The sequence below is a fragment of the Motacilla alba genome, chromosome 12 (assembly GCF_015832195.1).
Source record: "Motacilla alba alba isolate MOTALB_02 chromosome 12, Motacilla_alba_V1.0_pri, whole genome shotgun sequence".
Taxonomy (NCBI): domain Eukaryota; kingdom Metazoa; phylum Chordata; class Aves; order Passeriformes; family Motacillidae; genus Motacilla; species Motacilla alba.
Window position 1 is genome coordinate 9080472 of NC_052027.1, and position 16028 is coordinate 9096499.

At 54.4% G+C, this 16028-nt stretch overlaps 1 protein-coding gene across 2 annotated transcripts; it reads right to left on the reverse strand.

The window, feature by feature from the left end:
* Nucleotides 1-522: 522 nt before the first annotated feature.
* Nucleotides 523-14550, reverse strand: IMPDH2 (inosine monophosphate dehydrogenase 2). 2 transcript variants are annotated; one of them, XM_038148824.1, is made up of 15 exons: nucleotides 14354-14550; nucleotides 14217-14265; nucleotides 14020-14121; nucleotides 13734-13808; nucleotides 13074-13280; nucleotides 8426-8513; nucleotides 7663-7862; nucleotides 6520-6610; nucleotides 5744-5839; nucleotides 4334-4405; nucleotides 2041-2184; nucleotides 1728-1872; nucleotides 1499-1642; nucleotides 1048-1131; nucleotides 523-780 (listed from the first exon to the last, which is right to left on the reverse strand). In XM_038148824.1, exons 1-15 carry the CDS (start codon nucleotides 14449-14451, stop codon nucleotides 759-761), a joined length of 1617 nt encoding a protein of 538 aa, XP_038004752.1. In that variant the 5' UTR covers nucleotides 14452-14550; the 3' UTR covers nucleotides 523-758. The 2 variants fall into 2 exon arrangements, with proteins under 2 accessions (XP_038004752.1, XP_038004753.1); XM_038148825.1 differs by lacking the exon at nucleotides 4334-4405.
* Nucleotides 14551-16028: the final 1478 nt, after the last annotated feature.

The following is a 16028-nucleotide window of genomic DNA, read 5'->3' on the forward strand; positions in this document are numbered from 1 at the left end:
CAAATTTGACATCCCCAAAACACTGATGGTATAAACACACTTTTCAGCAGGAGTGATGTGTGGGGCATAACTGATACAGGTATAAAATATCAGCTGCTCTGTTGGAGCCTGGGCAGGTAATCCACAGTGAGCAGCCCAAGCAGGTGCAGCCACTGGGCCTGGAGGTGTGGCAACTGCAAGAGGTTTAGGGGAAGAAGGAAGCAGCAGGACCAGGAATTGGGGGCTGCAGCATCCTGGCTGCTGCCACAGCTGGGTTTGGCAGCTCCCAGCAGGAGATAATGCCAATGTAGAACTGTTTACTTTCTTACCCAGCAGTCCAGCCCTTGTTTTCTGCTCTCAGGAAGGATTTTTTAAGAAGCCACACTGTGTTACCCACTCATCCCTGTCTCAGGGCTCTCCCTGCTGCCCTTCACATGCACACAGTCCCTTCTGGGGTTATCGGCTGCCTCTGACAGTGTGGGAAGAAGGACAGAGCCAAGGACGGAGAGCAAGGGAGGTAAAGAAGGAAGAGGGGCTCCGGGCTGACACCAACTGCACATCTTTTCATTTTTTTATTGTAAAACATGGCCAACACGTGCAAGGCTCCAGCCCAGGATCACGGCTCCCGGGTGGAAGGCAGGCCCCGTGGGTGGTCAGAAAGCAGCCAAGGGACAGCAGGAGCTCCAGGCAGCCCAGAGTAATGGCACTTCTGCAGCAAGAGCAGCTCCCGCGCGGAGCGGCGCAGGGCTGGGTGGCACAGGGACAGACACAGATCTCTTTCAGAAGAGGCGCTTCTCATACCTGTGAGGGAAGCAGCACCAGGGAGCCCCTTTACTGACCCACCTCACTCAGGGCAGGGACAAGGGTGCAGTATGGAACGGATCCTGCCAGCCCAGGGAGGGGAACGGCCTCAGCACCGTGACAGGCCACGGCTTGGCCCGGCTGTGGTGCCAGGGCAAGCCAGTGAATGGCACACCGAGCCAAGGGCATGGCAGCTGAGGTACAGGGTGGCTGTTCCTCACCCCCAGCACCCCCCAGGGTGACAAGGATCCTGCCAGAAGCACTTACGAGTGGAGGCCGTGCACCCCTCCTTCAACCTGGGCAGACGTTGTCCTCTTCTCAAATTTCAGCTCTCCCGAGTACATCATGGCTCTGAGGGGGAAGGACACCTGTCACGAGCCAGGCAGAGTCCAAGGAAGACAGTGCTCTGGCACATGCTCATCTGGAACATCTGGGATGAGGGTCACTGGTTCCTCCAGCTGTGGCCAGAATGGTCTTTGCTGTGCTCCCAAGAACCAGACTGGGTAACCCCAACATTCTGAGCCCGGCCAGCTGAATATGCCACAACAGACCATACTCCTGCATCCCGAGGCTGGCAGATCCATTAGCACTGTCCACAGGACGAGGGAAGAGAGCTACAGATTACCCAGAACACACCCCAGCTTGAGTACAGCCGCACAGGGACTCCAGACAGCAGCACAATGACCTAATCAGAGCACAGACACGGGGAAGCACTCACCGGACTTGGGTCAGGCTCTTGGCACCGATATCCTGGCAGGAATGCTGGATCCCAGCAATTAGGTATGGAATGAATTTATGGATAGAGCCCTTGTCTTGCACTGCACCGGAGACCCCCTGGGCCACTTTAATTTTGTCTGTCTCACTGCATGAAAGCACAAATCAAAGGTATTTGTGAAGCACAGAAACCTCAAAAGCTTCATCTGCTGCCCCAAAGCACCATCTCTGACCTGAAATACCGATTCTGGCTGCCCAAGTTCTTGTCCATGGCATCGAGGGAGCCCATGCCGCGGTATTTCTTCAGCCTGATGCCATCCGAGAAGAAGTACTCGCCTGGGGCCTCCGTGGTGGCAGCCAGGAGAGAGCCCATCATCACTGGCACAAGACATCACCAGGAACAGCACATCAGCAGCAGTGGCTGCAAAACCCCTCAGGGTTCCTGGGCACAGCACTGGCTGCAGCCACCTGCAGGTAAACGCCCTGAGGCCCAGCGCGATGCCACATGCAAACACCTCCGAGGAGATTCCCTGCACCGGTGCTCACCTGTGGAGGCCCCAAGTGCCAGGGCCTTGGCGATGTGCCCAACCGTCTGGATCCCTCCGTCGGCGATGACGGGGACGCCGAACCTCCTGGCGTACTCGGACACCTTGTACACCGCCGTGGCCTGGGGACGGCCGCACGCCAGCACTGCGGGACAGAGCACACACAGCTCAGCTCCAGCCAGCAGCACATCCCCGTCCCAGCAGGCTCGCTCAGGCTTCCAGCACACACATGCTCCAGCCCTCAGAACGCACAAATCCCTGGATGCTTCTTCCCTAGGCTGAATCCAAGAGAAGCAGATGCCCGGGAGATGCCTGCTGAGACGTCCTCACAGCCCGTGGCTCCAAAAAGCTGTGTGACCTCGGGACTGGGGGCTTTGATTGGATGCCTGGGATCAGACAAGACTCGTGGCTCAATCCTTGTGCACAGCAGACATGTGGGGAGCTTGGGAAGGAAATAAAGCAAACTCCAAAAGCCCCTCTCCAAAGCATCCCTGGCATGTAGCCATGTCCCACTGCTGGCTCTCTCCTGGAGCTGCCAGACTCTTTCTCCATGTACCCAGCATCTGTTCAATGTGCCTCTTGAATGGAAAGGCAGCTGGCTGGGAGAGAGCTCATATGCCTGTATATGCTATAGATATATTTATATCTATGCATATGGGTCTGCATATACACACAAACACACATGCAGCAGTGGAAAAGGAAAGAGGCAGAATGGTTTGGTAGTAATTTATCTTCCTGCCCTGCAATGTAGCAAGGGTTCCATCAAGTTTAGCTGCCCCATGAGGAGAGAGTTATTAGCTTTGGATTTACTTGTTCTTCCCAGTCAGTAGCAGTTAAGAAGCTTCCCGTTATGTGAGGAAAACCAGCACAAGGCATGTCTTGTAACATGTTTGTCAGCCACAGGCATGCAAGAACACTGAGATAAGCTTCTCTCAGGGAGATGTCCCTTCCCCACCATCAAATGGAAGCCTTTTCTTCAGTCACGGTTAGTCCCACAATCTGGGTAAGATTAAGGCCATACAGTATTAGTACTTTGGAGTGTGAAATCCAGCTGTGGTTCAGCCTGCATGGCAGCACTGCTGGCAGCACCTCCCTGGCAGAGGCCTGCCGGGGCCAGGAGGCTACAGTTTCTCCACTCCCAGCACTCAGCAGCAGCTGCTGAGGGAGGGCAGCCAGACTCCAGGCTGAGATTGTGACAGAACTAAATTTAATCAGACCCCAGCGTTCAGCTCAGGCTCAGCCAGCCAGGGAGAGGCTGCCAGCTTTATCATCAATGCCCTTAAAGAGATGGTCTTGCAGTTCTGCACTGCTGAAGGCCACAGTGCAGCTGCAAAATGCTGCCGTGGAAGAGCTCTGTGGAGAAAAACACCCATTTCTGAAAGGTTTAGAGTCCAAGGTCTATGGGAGTGTGCCATAGACAGTGCAGGGCCTGCAGAAACCTCTCAAGCACAACCACAGAGACCAGCCCTTTTAAGGCCCAGCTTGGCTCAGGGCCCCTGGGAGCATCGTGCCACTCCCAGTGCCCAGTGCCACAGCCCCGCAGCGCAGGCTCCCCAAGCAGGGCTCTGAGCACACACACACATCACACGTCAGGGGAAGGGTTCATCCCTTTCAGTGTATTGGCAAAGGGTGGCCCTACAAAATCATCTGCCAGAGAAAACCTTCCAGGATCTGCAAGAGTAAACCTCTCCCTTTGAGGTGTGTCAGAACTAGGAGAAAGGACAAAGCCTCAGGCTTGCCTTGCAGGGGCTGCTTGGTCAGAGCCTCAGAGCAGAGAACACTGCACCCTGCGCTGGGCAGGCACAAGCTCCTTCTCTCCACAGGACTTGCTGGGGAAAAGATGGAACGCAGCTGCCAAGGTGGCCATGTGCAGTGAAGTCCCTCTGTAACTCAGGGGAGCCAGCTCCATGGGAAGGGAGCACAACTTGCCCAGAACTAGGGCTACGTTTTGAGCCCGATCGAGAACTGCTCAGGGATTGCCTCCCAGTACTGGATCAGCAGGAGCACGCCTGGCTAGGGATCCAAAAGGTGCAATCAGGCTCCTAACTGGAATTTGGAGTGGAGAGAGGACAGGCCTGAGTTCCCTCAGCTTGGACAGTTCAGATTCTGCTTTATGAAATCAGAAAGGCTTCTCAGATTTAATTTCAGATTCAAAACCAGTATCCAAAGCCACAAAACCCCAAGTGCATCTACAGCTAAATTATTCTCAAACAAGCAGTAGGGCCATGTGCAGCCAAATCAGGGTCCTGCTTCAAGACACATAATTAGGGTTGGGAACAGGGCAAGTGACTTACTATAGGTGCCCGTGACAGTAGAAGGGCATTTGGGGCTGTGGGACTTTAGGTCTGGAGGGATCTTTGGAGCAGCTAAACAAAAACAAACACACACATTTTAGAGACAGAAGAACAGCAGCAGAACAAAGGACCCCAGAAATGACCTGCTACTGGGCAGAGCATACGGTGTGGGACAGAGCTGACTTTGCAGACCCTTCCTAGTCCGAGCCAAGCCAGAGGCCAGATCCAAGGCAGCCAGGCCCGGCTGTGCACAGCGCATGCTCACCCTACCCCAGCAGCCACCCAGAGAGGTGATCCCTACCCCAAAAAGCCAGAGTTCTTGCCCTTAACAGCGCCAAAAACCTGGGGAGCTGCAGGCAAGAGTTCTGCAACCACATCTCCTGTGAAGTGCCACATTCTACCTCTGCTCTACACCTTCACCAAAACCAGCACCCAACCCATTCCCGGGGCAGCTGGAGGAACCCCAGGGACATTCACCACCCTGCAGATCAGAGCATGCCTTGGCCTCAGAGCCAGGGGAGGACACGTGTGCCCTGGCTCTGCTCTGGCTATGGAAGTGTTAGCCCAAGGACACTACTCCCTCCTTAGGAAGCTGACCTGAGACACACGGCCCTGACTGGGAGCCCCCGGTAGCCAGGCAAAGCGGGAACACAGCTCAGGTCCAGGGCTGCTCACAGGCTCCATGCTGGAAAGGGCAGAGCTAATGCAGCTCCTACAGCCAAGCAGCTGCTCACCTGCTGCCTCCTGTGGCACAGACCAAGGACCAAAGCAGTGAGGAGCTGTGCTTGTGGACTGCAGCGCCTTGCTGCACCCCCACTCTGCACCCCACCTGAGGTTCAACACAAGCACTGAGTCCGTCCTCGAGACAGACTTTCTTCAGGCCCTGGGGGATGCCCCTCTTGCCTTTTAGCTAAGGGTGGCACAGCCTCTGTCTCACACAAGCTCTGTCTAACTGCAGAGACAAAAGCAAGAAATCCCATTTTGGCCTGGAAATTGCAAAGGCATCGAGCCCAGATCAATACTCAAGCATCACGCACACTGCTGCCAGAGGGAAAAGGAGCACTGACGGCCCAGGGCACTTCACCCATCGGCACTGGGGATCCAGTAAGCCCCTCTCCCTGCAGAGCTGCCTGCCAGCCCCATTCCACACCGAGCCAACAGCTCCCCTCAGGCAAAGCCACCATCTGCCACACCGGCTCTACTCAGTCTCGGTCAGTCCTGGGAAATGCCTTTGCTGCTGCTGCCACCCCAAAGGTTGGAAGTCCTGGAAAAAGGGGGTGAAAGATGTCTTCCTGATGGACACTGCCCTCACAACGGGAGAATTCCATCCCAGCCATGCTGCTTTTCAGCAGGGAATTTCTACTAAACACGTGTCTTCAGCCTATTTAGGAGGTAGCTGATCTCTCTCACCTTCCTGTGTGATGCAGATGGAGCCACTGCCCATCCCGACCCTCAGGGCATCAACCCCCGCGTCAATGAGGTTCTTGGCCTGAGCCGCAGTCACCACTGTGGGGAGCAAAAATCGGTTTGAAAACAGACAAGAACATTTGCAAACAACACTTCTCTGCCCTGGAGGTTCCCCCATGGCTGCCGACATCCCCCACCCTGAGCAACAGCCTGTGGCAGAGCCAGGCCTGTCTGGGAGGAGCAGAGTTTCTGCTCCAGCTGCCACAGTGGGTGAGGTGACACTGCCCCTTTAGGCTACTCTGCAACACACCTCTACCCAAAGGCAGAGGCAGCAGAAGTCATGGCATGGTCCCAAGTACTCTCTGGGCCACACGAGGCAGGGAGGGCAGAGTACAGGGTAACAGCAGCATCAAGTAAAGGCAAGGACCACTGGGCTCTGCTGTCGAGAGACAGGGAAAATTGCCACTAGATTTCCACATCAAGCAGTATTCATTATTAAGCAAAATTTTAAACTGGTGTGTAAAATAAGCCAACGAGTAATGTGCTATGGAGGACTGTAACACGCCGGGCTGCAGAACAAAGGTTTCTAAGCATCTGCAGCAGTAAGGTACTGCCCTGTGTCTGCAGTGGTCTTGCTCCACTCCACAAGTCAGAGGAAACCATTTTAAGCTCACAGAAGTTTACAAAAATGACCGTTTCATTTACATCCCTGCAACTCCCTCTATGTCTAAGAAACAAATGTCATTTAAAGACAAGAAGAGTCTTCAACACATGCCTACCATTTCCTCCAATAACTTGTAGGTTGGGATATTTCTCCTTAATGTATTTTATCATATTGATCTGGAAGATGGAATTCCCCTGAGAGGAATCCTGCAACAGAAAGAAAATCAGTTTTAACCAGAATTTCTGCAGATTACAAATGCAGCTTCACAAACCTTTCAGATTTTCACTCTGCTTGCTGGAGTCTCTGCTAAGCTGAGTAATGGGCAAAATCCCCAAATTGGGCACAGAACTCCAGGAGAAGCTGCTACGAAGACAGGAATGTACTTCCCTGCACAAGAGAAGTACATTGTAAAGACTTCAGTAATATCCTTCAGGTTTAATCCTGTAGCTTCTACAGAAGGCAACAAGCAGAACATCTGGCTGTGGATTAGAACCATCTGGCTCTATCAGCAGGACGCTGTCAGCCCTGTCTCAAACTACAGGTGGAATTGAGAATGTTCCTTCTGAAACCCAGCAGGGCTGGTGGGGGGATGCACCTCCCTATGTGCAGCAGAGCAGCTCAAATATCAGATGTGGAGCACTGAGCACTCGGTCCCTGCCAATCTCTGTGACCCAGTCAAATGATGTCTGTTAAACATTTCCCACTGCACAGCCGTGCCCTCAGAGCACAGCACACTCACAGTGTCACAATCGATGAGAAAGCCATGTGCAAATACAGGCAGTGACAACTGTGCCTGAAAGTTTACAGGCCAGAAAGGGAGACCAGCAGAGCAGCTCTGGGCTCACTGATCACTCCTGAACATCAGTAAGAGAGTAAGAGTAACAAACACCAAAGGGACGAAGGGAAACTAAAACTAATAAGCTGAATATTCAGAACTAGTCAGGAACATCAGAGAGGCTGGTGGCAGAGTGCAAGAGGTATTTTTAGAAGATTCTGTATTAACTAATAATGTTGCTCTTCACAGCCTTCAGGGCTTCAATGCACCCTACGAACTCCTTCAGGTCACATAAGTCTCCAGGGAAGAGGAATCCCTCCAATCTGAGGATTCCAACCTGAACAAGACTGAGAGGTCAACAAACTGCCATATTCTAACGCAGAAAGGCCTGTGACAAAGACAGTGATGTTCATCCAGCCTGGGGACTCAACCCCCAGTGCCCCAGGCTGACACAACGCCCATGGGTGCCCCGTGGGTGCTCACCAGCACGACGGCGTCCACGCCAGCCTGCACCAGCAGGTCCAGCCGGTACTTGTCATCCTCGTGGGTCCCGATAGCAGCACCACAGAGCAGCTGCTTCTTGGAGTCCTTAGAAGCCAGGGGATAGTCCCTGTTCTTCTTGAGATCCGTGCGGGCTATGATAGCCACCAGCTCGTCATCTTCATTAACAATTGGCAGCTTGCCTGGAAACAGACCGAAAGAACATTACTGCAGATTTCTGCAGGAGACAGACATTAGCTCAGAGCAGCGCGGCACACCGGGAGCAGCAAGCAGGCAAACACTGCTACAAGATGGAGACTCGGGCGTGTTACCAAACCCTGCCTGGCCATGGATGCCAGCAGCTCTGGCTCGAGAAACAGAGAAAGGAGTTTGTAGGACTGGAGAAGGACTCAGTTTTTATCCATCAACCATAGAAAACGTGTGCATTTTTTAATAATTAGACACACGACACCCTATTAAAAGTCAAACTACTAAACCCTAAGAAGGATGAAGTGAGCACTGAAATGAGAAGGCCAGGCCAGAAAATCAAAGACACATGGCTGGACAGCCAAACATCCCTCAACTCCAAACACATTTGAGACAAAGGCATGTGAGCTCTGTACCCCAGCAGAGGGCTGTGGGCACTGTGTTCACCATTGTCTCCTATGTTTCACTCACACAGGGACTATGTGCCCACATTCACCCACTGCTGCCCTGGCGCAGCGCTTCCACAGCTCTCCCTCGTGCCACAGATGGTCACAGGTACCTTTTTTACTCCTTTGCAGAATTTCATTTGCTTCTTTCAACATTACGCCAGCCGGGGCCACAACAAGATCCTCCCGCTTTGTCATAATCTAGTGGGTGGGAGAAGATAAAAAGTCACAAGAACTCCTTCACACTGATCTGAAAATATCAAACCCCCTGCCCACGTGAAACGCTCCGCAGCGGCCGTGCAGGAGTGCTCCACAAAGAGCCCACAGCACAGCAACACGCCTCCAGAAACACACAGGAAAAGCTCCAGTGTGCTGTCCCCATGCAGGCACTGGCATCAGGGCCCAAGCCCATTAATGCACTGAAAGCAGGAGATGGCAGAAGGCCTCAGGAAGACAAGTGAAAGCACCTGGAAACAAGGGACAACTCTCAGAAGACCCTTATTTGGGATATCACCCTAACAGCTCTCCCTTTCATTGGAGCACATGCAAATATGGGCTGGAAACACCTCTGGAGTCTCTTGCTGTTCTGGCAGAAATGGTGCCCTCAATCTTGTTTTCAGGCAGCATCTTCAGTGCACAGGCCCTGGCAGGGCTCTGCCCAGAATAACCCACTGCTGCTGCTGGTAAGGTCAGCAGCAGTGGGTAACTCCCTTAAGTAACTCCCTTAAGGGAGTTGTGCCAATCCAAATGTGCTCAGCCACACTCGCTCTGACAAACAAGCACCAAAACACACTGGAAAGCAAAGGGCAGTGCTGGACAGTGGGGAACATCCTGCTATGGTGGCTTTCATCACAACAGCGGTCTCCCACTGAGAGAGCAGCTCAGAGAGAAAATGAAATCTCCATCCTTGGAGATTTAGACACAGCCCCACAAAGCTTCCTCCAGCTCAATGTGCCTTGAGCAGGTGGCTTGACAAGAGACCTCAAGTCCCTTTCCAACCACAGCATTCTGATATCATCAAGTGCCCATGAAAGGTTGAGAAGGCTGGGCAAAGCTAAAAGGGAACATTCTGTAACCCTTCAAGAAGGTAGATCAGTTGCATACAAAGAAGGAACATTTTAGTTATTTATACCATAAGAGGCTGACCATGCCTGTATCTACTGAAAATGCTGTGACAGAACCCATATCTCAAGAGAAGCCTGAGGCATCACAGGCATATCACAGAACCACTAGGTTAGAAGAGACCTTCAAGATAATCGAGTCCAATCCATGCCCTAATAGCTCAATTAAACCATGGCACTGAGTGCCATATCCAGTCTTTTTTTAAACACATCCAGAGATGGTGACTCCACCACCTCCCTGGGCAGACCATTCCAGTGTTTTATCACTACTTCTGTAAAAAACTTTCCTAATATCCAACCTATATTTCCCTTGGCACAGCTTAAGACTGTGTCCTCTGGTTTTGTCAGTTGCTGCCTGGAGAAAGAGACCAACCTCCATCTGACTACAGCCCCTTTCAGGGAGCTGCAGAGAGTGATAAGGTCACGCCTGAGTCTCCTTTTCTCCAAGCTGAACAACCCCAGCTCCCTCAGTCGTTTCTCACAGGGTTTGTGTTCCCAGCCCCTCTCCAGCCTCGTTGCCTCCTCTGGACGCGCTCCAGCGTCTCAACATCCTTCCCAAACTGAGGGGCCAGAGCTGGACACAGCACTCAAGGTGTGCCCTCACCAGTGCTGAGTACAGGGGCAGGATGACCTCCCTGCTCCTGCTGGCCACACTGTTTCTGATCCAGGCCAGGAGCCACTGGCCTTCTTGGCCACCAGGGCTCACTGCTGGCTCACGTTGGCTTGGCTGTTGACCAGCAGCCCCAGGTCCCTTTCTGCCTGGGCACTGTCCAGCCACACCGTCCCCAGCCTGTAGCACTGCAGGGGGTTACTGTGGCCAAAATGCAGGACTGGGCACTTGGACTGATTAAACTTCATCTTATTGGACTCTGCCCATCCATCCAACTGTTCCAGGTCCCTGCAGAGCTCTCCTGCCTTCCAACAGACAGACACAAGCTCCCAGCTTAGTGTCACCCGCAAGTTTACGATTGAAAGCCTCAATCCCCTCATCCATGTCATCAATAAAATATTGAACAGAGCTGGCCCCAGCAGAGAGCCCTCAGGGACACCCCTGGTGCCTGGCTGCCAGCTGGATGCAGCACCACTCACCAGCACTCTCTGGGCCGGCCATGCAGCCAGTTCTGAGCCCAGCACAGAGTGCTCCTGTCCCAGTTCTGAGCTCAGCACAGAGTGCTCCTGTCCCAGTTCTGAGCCCAGCACAGAGTGCTCCTGTCCCAGTTCCTAACCCAGCACAGAGTGCTCCTGTCCCAGTTCTGAGCCCAGCACAGAGTGCTCCTGTCCCAGTCCTGGGCTGCAGCTTTTCCAGGAGAGTGCTGTGGGGGACAGTGCCAAAGGCCTGCTGGAGCCCAAAGAGACACATCCCCAGCCTTTCCTGCATCCACCAGGGGGTCACCTGGCCATGAAAGAAGACCAGGTTGGTCTAACATGACCTACCCCTCCTAACCCCTGCTGGCTGGCTCTGACATCCAGGCCATCCTGTAAGTGCTGCGTGGTGACACTCAGTATAAACTGATCCATAACCTTACCTGGTACTGAGGTCAGGCTGACTGGCCTATAATTACCAGAATCCTCCTTCTAACCCTTGTTGTGAGTGGTTGTCACACTGACCAGCTTCCAGTCATCTGGAACCTCACCAGTGAGCCAGGACTGCTGGTAAATCATGGAGAGTGGCTTTGCAAGCTCATCTGCCAGCTCCCTCATCACCCAGGGATGGATCCCATCTGGGCCCATAGACTTATGAACATCCAAGCAGCTCAGCAGTTCTCTGACTGCCTCCTCCTGGATAACAGGGGGACATTCTGCTCCCTGACACCATCAACCAGCCCAGGAGGACAGCTGTCCTGAGGACAAGCCATTTTCTCACTAAAGACTGAGGCAAAGGAGGTGTTAAGCACTTCCACCTTCTCCTCATCTGCAGTCACTAAGTTCCCTCCTGCATCCAGCAGAGAACCACAGTTGTTCTTACCCCTCCTTTTGCCATTGAAATATTTGTAAAAATATTTTTTATTGTCCTTTACAAAAGTTGCCAAATTAAGTTCAAACTGAGCTTTGGCCTCTCCAGTTTTTTTCCTATATGCCCTAGCAACCCCCTTAAATACTTCCTGAGAGACCTGACCCTTCTTCCAAAGATGATACATTCTCTTTAATCCTAAGTTCCTTCAAAACCTCGTTGCCAATCCAGGCTGGATGTTTGCCTCATTGACTCATTTTTCGGCACACAGGGACAGTCTGTTCCTGTGCCCTCAAGATTTCTGGACACCTTTGTTCTTAAGGGCTGCTTCCCAAGGAACCCTCTGAATAAGTCTCCTAAACAGGCCAAAGTCTGCCCTCTGGAAGTCCAGTGTAAAAGTCCTATTGATGTTCCTCCTCGTTTCACCAAATATCAGGAACTCTATAATTTCATGATCACTGTGCCCCAAGCAGGCTCCAATCAGCACATCTCCCACCAGCCCATCTCTACTTGCAAACAACAGCTCTAACATAGTCCCTCCCCTGGTGGGCTCACTCACCAGCTGTGACAAAAAGTTGTCCTCCATACACTCCAAAAACTTCCTGGACTGCCTCTTTCCTGCTGTATTAACTTCCCAGCAGATGTCTGGTAGGTCAAAGTCACCTACAAGAACAAGGGCTGGTGACACTTCCTAAGCCTGTGGGATTCATGCACTTCCCATGGAGACCTGTGTGTTGAAGTGGACGGCAACGAACGGCTCAGTAAAAGGACTGCTGCACTGCAGGTGGACAGAAGATTGAGGAAGCCATTTGTTCCCCTGGCCTTGCCTGGTGACAGGGACAAGCACCACACAGCAACAGCAGAAAGTTTCCTGCTCTGCAGTGCCGAATGACCCAAAGAAAGTGTGAGGAAAGATCCTTATCTGGCTCCTCTGAATGGGCAGCATTGCTTCAAAGGGCCATATGCACTTTTACAAGCTTCCCCTAGTTCAAGACTCTTGTATCATGTATTTATAGCAGATTTCAAACCAAACAGGGATCAGCATGTGACACCACATTTGGTCAGCAAGAGCTAAAAATATTTGTGAGCCAAGAGGAAAGCGTGGCCAAGAGGCACTGGTGGTGTAACCTGACAGCACCACAGCTCTCCAGTTACACAGCTTGTATAACTGGAATCACAGAACGTTCTCCTGCAGGAGGGGAGTCTGACAGCAAAGCACTATGAAGGCCACACTGCCAGACTGCAAATTCAGGGGGTTATTTGAAAGAGCAAGCAATCCAGATGACGCATAGAGGGAAAGGCAGCCCAGAAAAGGAAGCTCAGCACTTGGAGGGTTTGTTGGGCAGAGCACAGCTGCTACCAGTGCCAGCATGTGGGACTACAGCAGCAGCCACGAACACCAGCAATTAATTAGTGAAGCAAGGGTGAGGTTCCACAGCACCGAAAGATAATCCTCATGATTCACATAAACTGCATGGTCTGCACTGCAGGAGTCGCTCAGAGAGTGCAAACGAGCAAGACACTCTCCCCTGGAAACACACTCACAGACAGATCTGCAGAGCTAAGCTGGAGCTGCTCCCTCCCACTGGCAGAACACCCTCACAGCCACACACTCACCCTTATCCTTATCACAAGCCACACGGCTTCCTAACACAGCGTTCACACCCCTCAGGTGTGAGCACTCCTCACCTCACCGAGGGGCAGGTCATGCTCTGACTCTTTCAGGAAATCAATATCTCTGGACGAGATGATCCCAACCAGCTTGCCCCCCATCTTCCCATTGTCCGTGATGGGAATCCCACAAAATCCATGACGAGCTTTTGCTTCAAACACATCTCGCACTCGGTCATTTGGGCTCAGCACCACGGGGTCTGTGATGAATCCTTGCTCGTATTTCTGAAAGGAAGCAGATCCAGCAGCCAGGCTGAGTGGCACTGCCAGTCCAGACAGGAGCGAGGCACGTGCCTGCAGGTTACTGCAGCCACTCACACGGCTCTGCCATCACCCAGCCTAGCCACATGCTCTCCAACAGGATGACTCTCAAACCAGCAACAAGGCTCACCCAAACAATGTTAACATCGAAGAGCCTCCACGCTAACCTCCTCCCTGAAATGATGGGGAATATTCCCACACCAGGAGGACTCAAGTCCCAGGCGGACCATAGACAGTGCCTGGCACACAAGAGGGTTGTGCCGGTAAACCCTGGCAGCACTACAGCTCTGAAACACGAAGATCGGGCACACGTCAGCAATCTCCTCACACAGCTCATTCAGCGAGCCAGACCCGCTGCCCACCTCCACCGAGCACCCCGTGCCAGCACGGTTTGGTGCTGCCGTGACAACCACTCACCTTCACCTTGCGCACTTCGTTGGCCTGGAACTCCGGGGTGCAGTTGTGGTGGATGAACCCGATTCCTCCGGTCAGCTGGGGACACAAAGGCGGCTGTGAGCTACCGCAGACGCTGCCCGGCGCTGCACCAGCCGGCCGCAGCAGCGGGGCGGCACCGGCGGAGCTCCGGGCCCGGCCTCGCCCCGAGGGGACCCCGGGGCGGCCACGCGGGTGCCTCAGGCGGCGCTTCCTGCCCCGCCTGCCCGGTGAGGGCGGCACAGGGACCCGCCCGCGGGGCCGCACTCACCGCCATGGCGATGGCCATGCTGGCCTCGGTGACTGTGTCCATGGGCGAGGAGACCAGCGGCGTCTTCAGGGTGATTCTCTTGGTCAGCGCCGAGGTCAGGTCCTGGCGGGGAGGCAGGCGGCGGCGGCGGGTGAGCGGCGGCACCGGTGCAACCCCCGGCCCGGCCCCCGGCCCGCTCCCCCGCCCCGGCCACTCACCACCTGGTCCGCCGTGAAGTCGATGTACCCCGGGAGGATGAGGAAATCGCTGCGGGGAAACGAGGGGAGACGCGTCAGCGACCGCGGCGGCCCCGCGCCCCAGGTCCCGGTCCCACCCCGGTGCCGGCCGCACTCACTTGTAGGTGAGCCCATCGCCGCAGCTGAAGAGCTGCTGCGCCGTCAGCCCGTCGTCGGGCACGTAGCCGGTGCCGCCGCTGATCAGATAGTCCGCCATGGCCCCGCCGCGTGCCCGCCCCGCCACACCGAGCGCACGCGCGCCCCGACGGCTGCCGGGAGCGACCCGCTGTGCCCGCCCCGCGGCGGCGCGGACAGAGCGCCTCCGGCAGGGGCCGGCACCGACAGCGCCCCCTGGCGCCGTGGAGGGCCTCAGAGCGGAGCACAGCCGCGGCCCGCCCTGCGCCAGGCGGCACCGGGCACACAGCGGGCACACACCGAGAACACAGCGGGCACGGCTGCGCCAGGCGGCAGCGGGCACACACCGGGCACACACCGGGCACACAGCGGGCACGGCTGCGCCAGGCGGCAGCGGACACACACCGGGCACACACCAGGCACGGCTGTCACTCTCAGCCGCCGGCGGTACCTCCTGAGCAGCTTCTCAGCACCGAGCCCGTACGTCTTCAGCCCGTGACATGGGGCCATCGCGGCTGTTCTGTGCTCAGGCCGAGCAGCCGGGCCCATGTACCGGCAGGAGGCAACAGGAGAGCTGAACCCAGTGCAGCCAGCCCTGCGTGCCGGGCTCTGGCTTGGCTGGCACCAGCTTGTGGCACCAGTACAGTGTGATACGTGCTAGACCACCTAAAAAAGCCCAGCTACAGATGACATGGTGACATGCACAGAGAGACACTGGGGTTAGGAGCTGAGTCCAACACCAGGTACTCCCGCAGCTTGAGAAGTCAAGAATGGGCTTGTTGGGTCGGTGGTGAATGCAGAGCTGGGACAAACCAGCAGAATCTAAAGCAATTCTGTAAGTCAAAGGGAGCTGCACGAAGGATGGAAGTCAAGAGGCAGCAGCGAGGCCAGTCTTGCACCTCAAGGAGAATGAAAGGCAGAGAGGCAGCAGTCTCACCAGAGAGGATCCAAGGTGATCCCAGCTAGGCATTAGCCCCCTCTTCCCAAAGCCACCAGGCCAGGCTGTACAAACAAGCAGTGTGAAGAGGACAGCTGCACACTAGCTGGGGATGGGGGTGCAGCACCTTCAGATCTGTGCCACAGACTGGGGCTGGAGGGGGGATTTTGGAGGACAGCAGTAGCAGGAGGACTGTGCCCAGAGAACAGGCACAAACAGATCTGCCTCAGAGGAGCCTTACAGGACATAGCAGTTGGCTTTTTCCAGGATGAGATGTTCCCATCCCTGCAGTTCCATTTGAGCATCAGGAAAAGTTCCTGTACCTCAGGTTACTGAACAACTTCCTCCTCTTGGTTTACTTGTTGTGACATTCCAGATTCAGCCTCAGAGCACGAGGGACATGAGACAACCACACCCCTTCTCACCTGCTCCCCGTAACACCCTGCCCAAGGTAACCCCTTGACGTCTAACACTAACTAGTTCAGGGACTAAAGTACAGCGCTCCTGTGCCTACAACTCTCTGCTACAGAAGGTTAACTCCTTGTTCAAAGATCAGAAAGCAGCTTCAAGAAATGTGTTTCTCATGTTACCCTGTGGGACACAGGAAATATGAACAGAGATCGGAAAGCGCCGCCTGCCAAGGACATGCACTCTCGAGTCAGCATCACCTGTCACAGGATCAGCACAACAGGAGGCATCATGCCAGACCAAGATCAGTACGA

Bases quoted from the DNA above. Each gene is read 5' to 3' on its own strand.
- IMPDH2 (XM_038148824.1), bottom strand. From the start codon at position 14,451: ATGGCGGACTATCTGATCAGCGGCGGCACCGGCTACGTGCCCGACGAC. The intron at 5,840-6,519 runs GTAGGCATGTGT...TGCTCCCCACAG, and splicing joins ACAAGTTATTGGAGGAAATG to TGGTGACTGCGGCTCAGGCC. The intron at 1,132-1,498 runs GTGAGTGCTTCC...CTTCCCCCTCAG, and splicing joins AAGAGCCTGACCCAAGTCCG to AGCCATGATGTACTCGGGAG.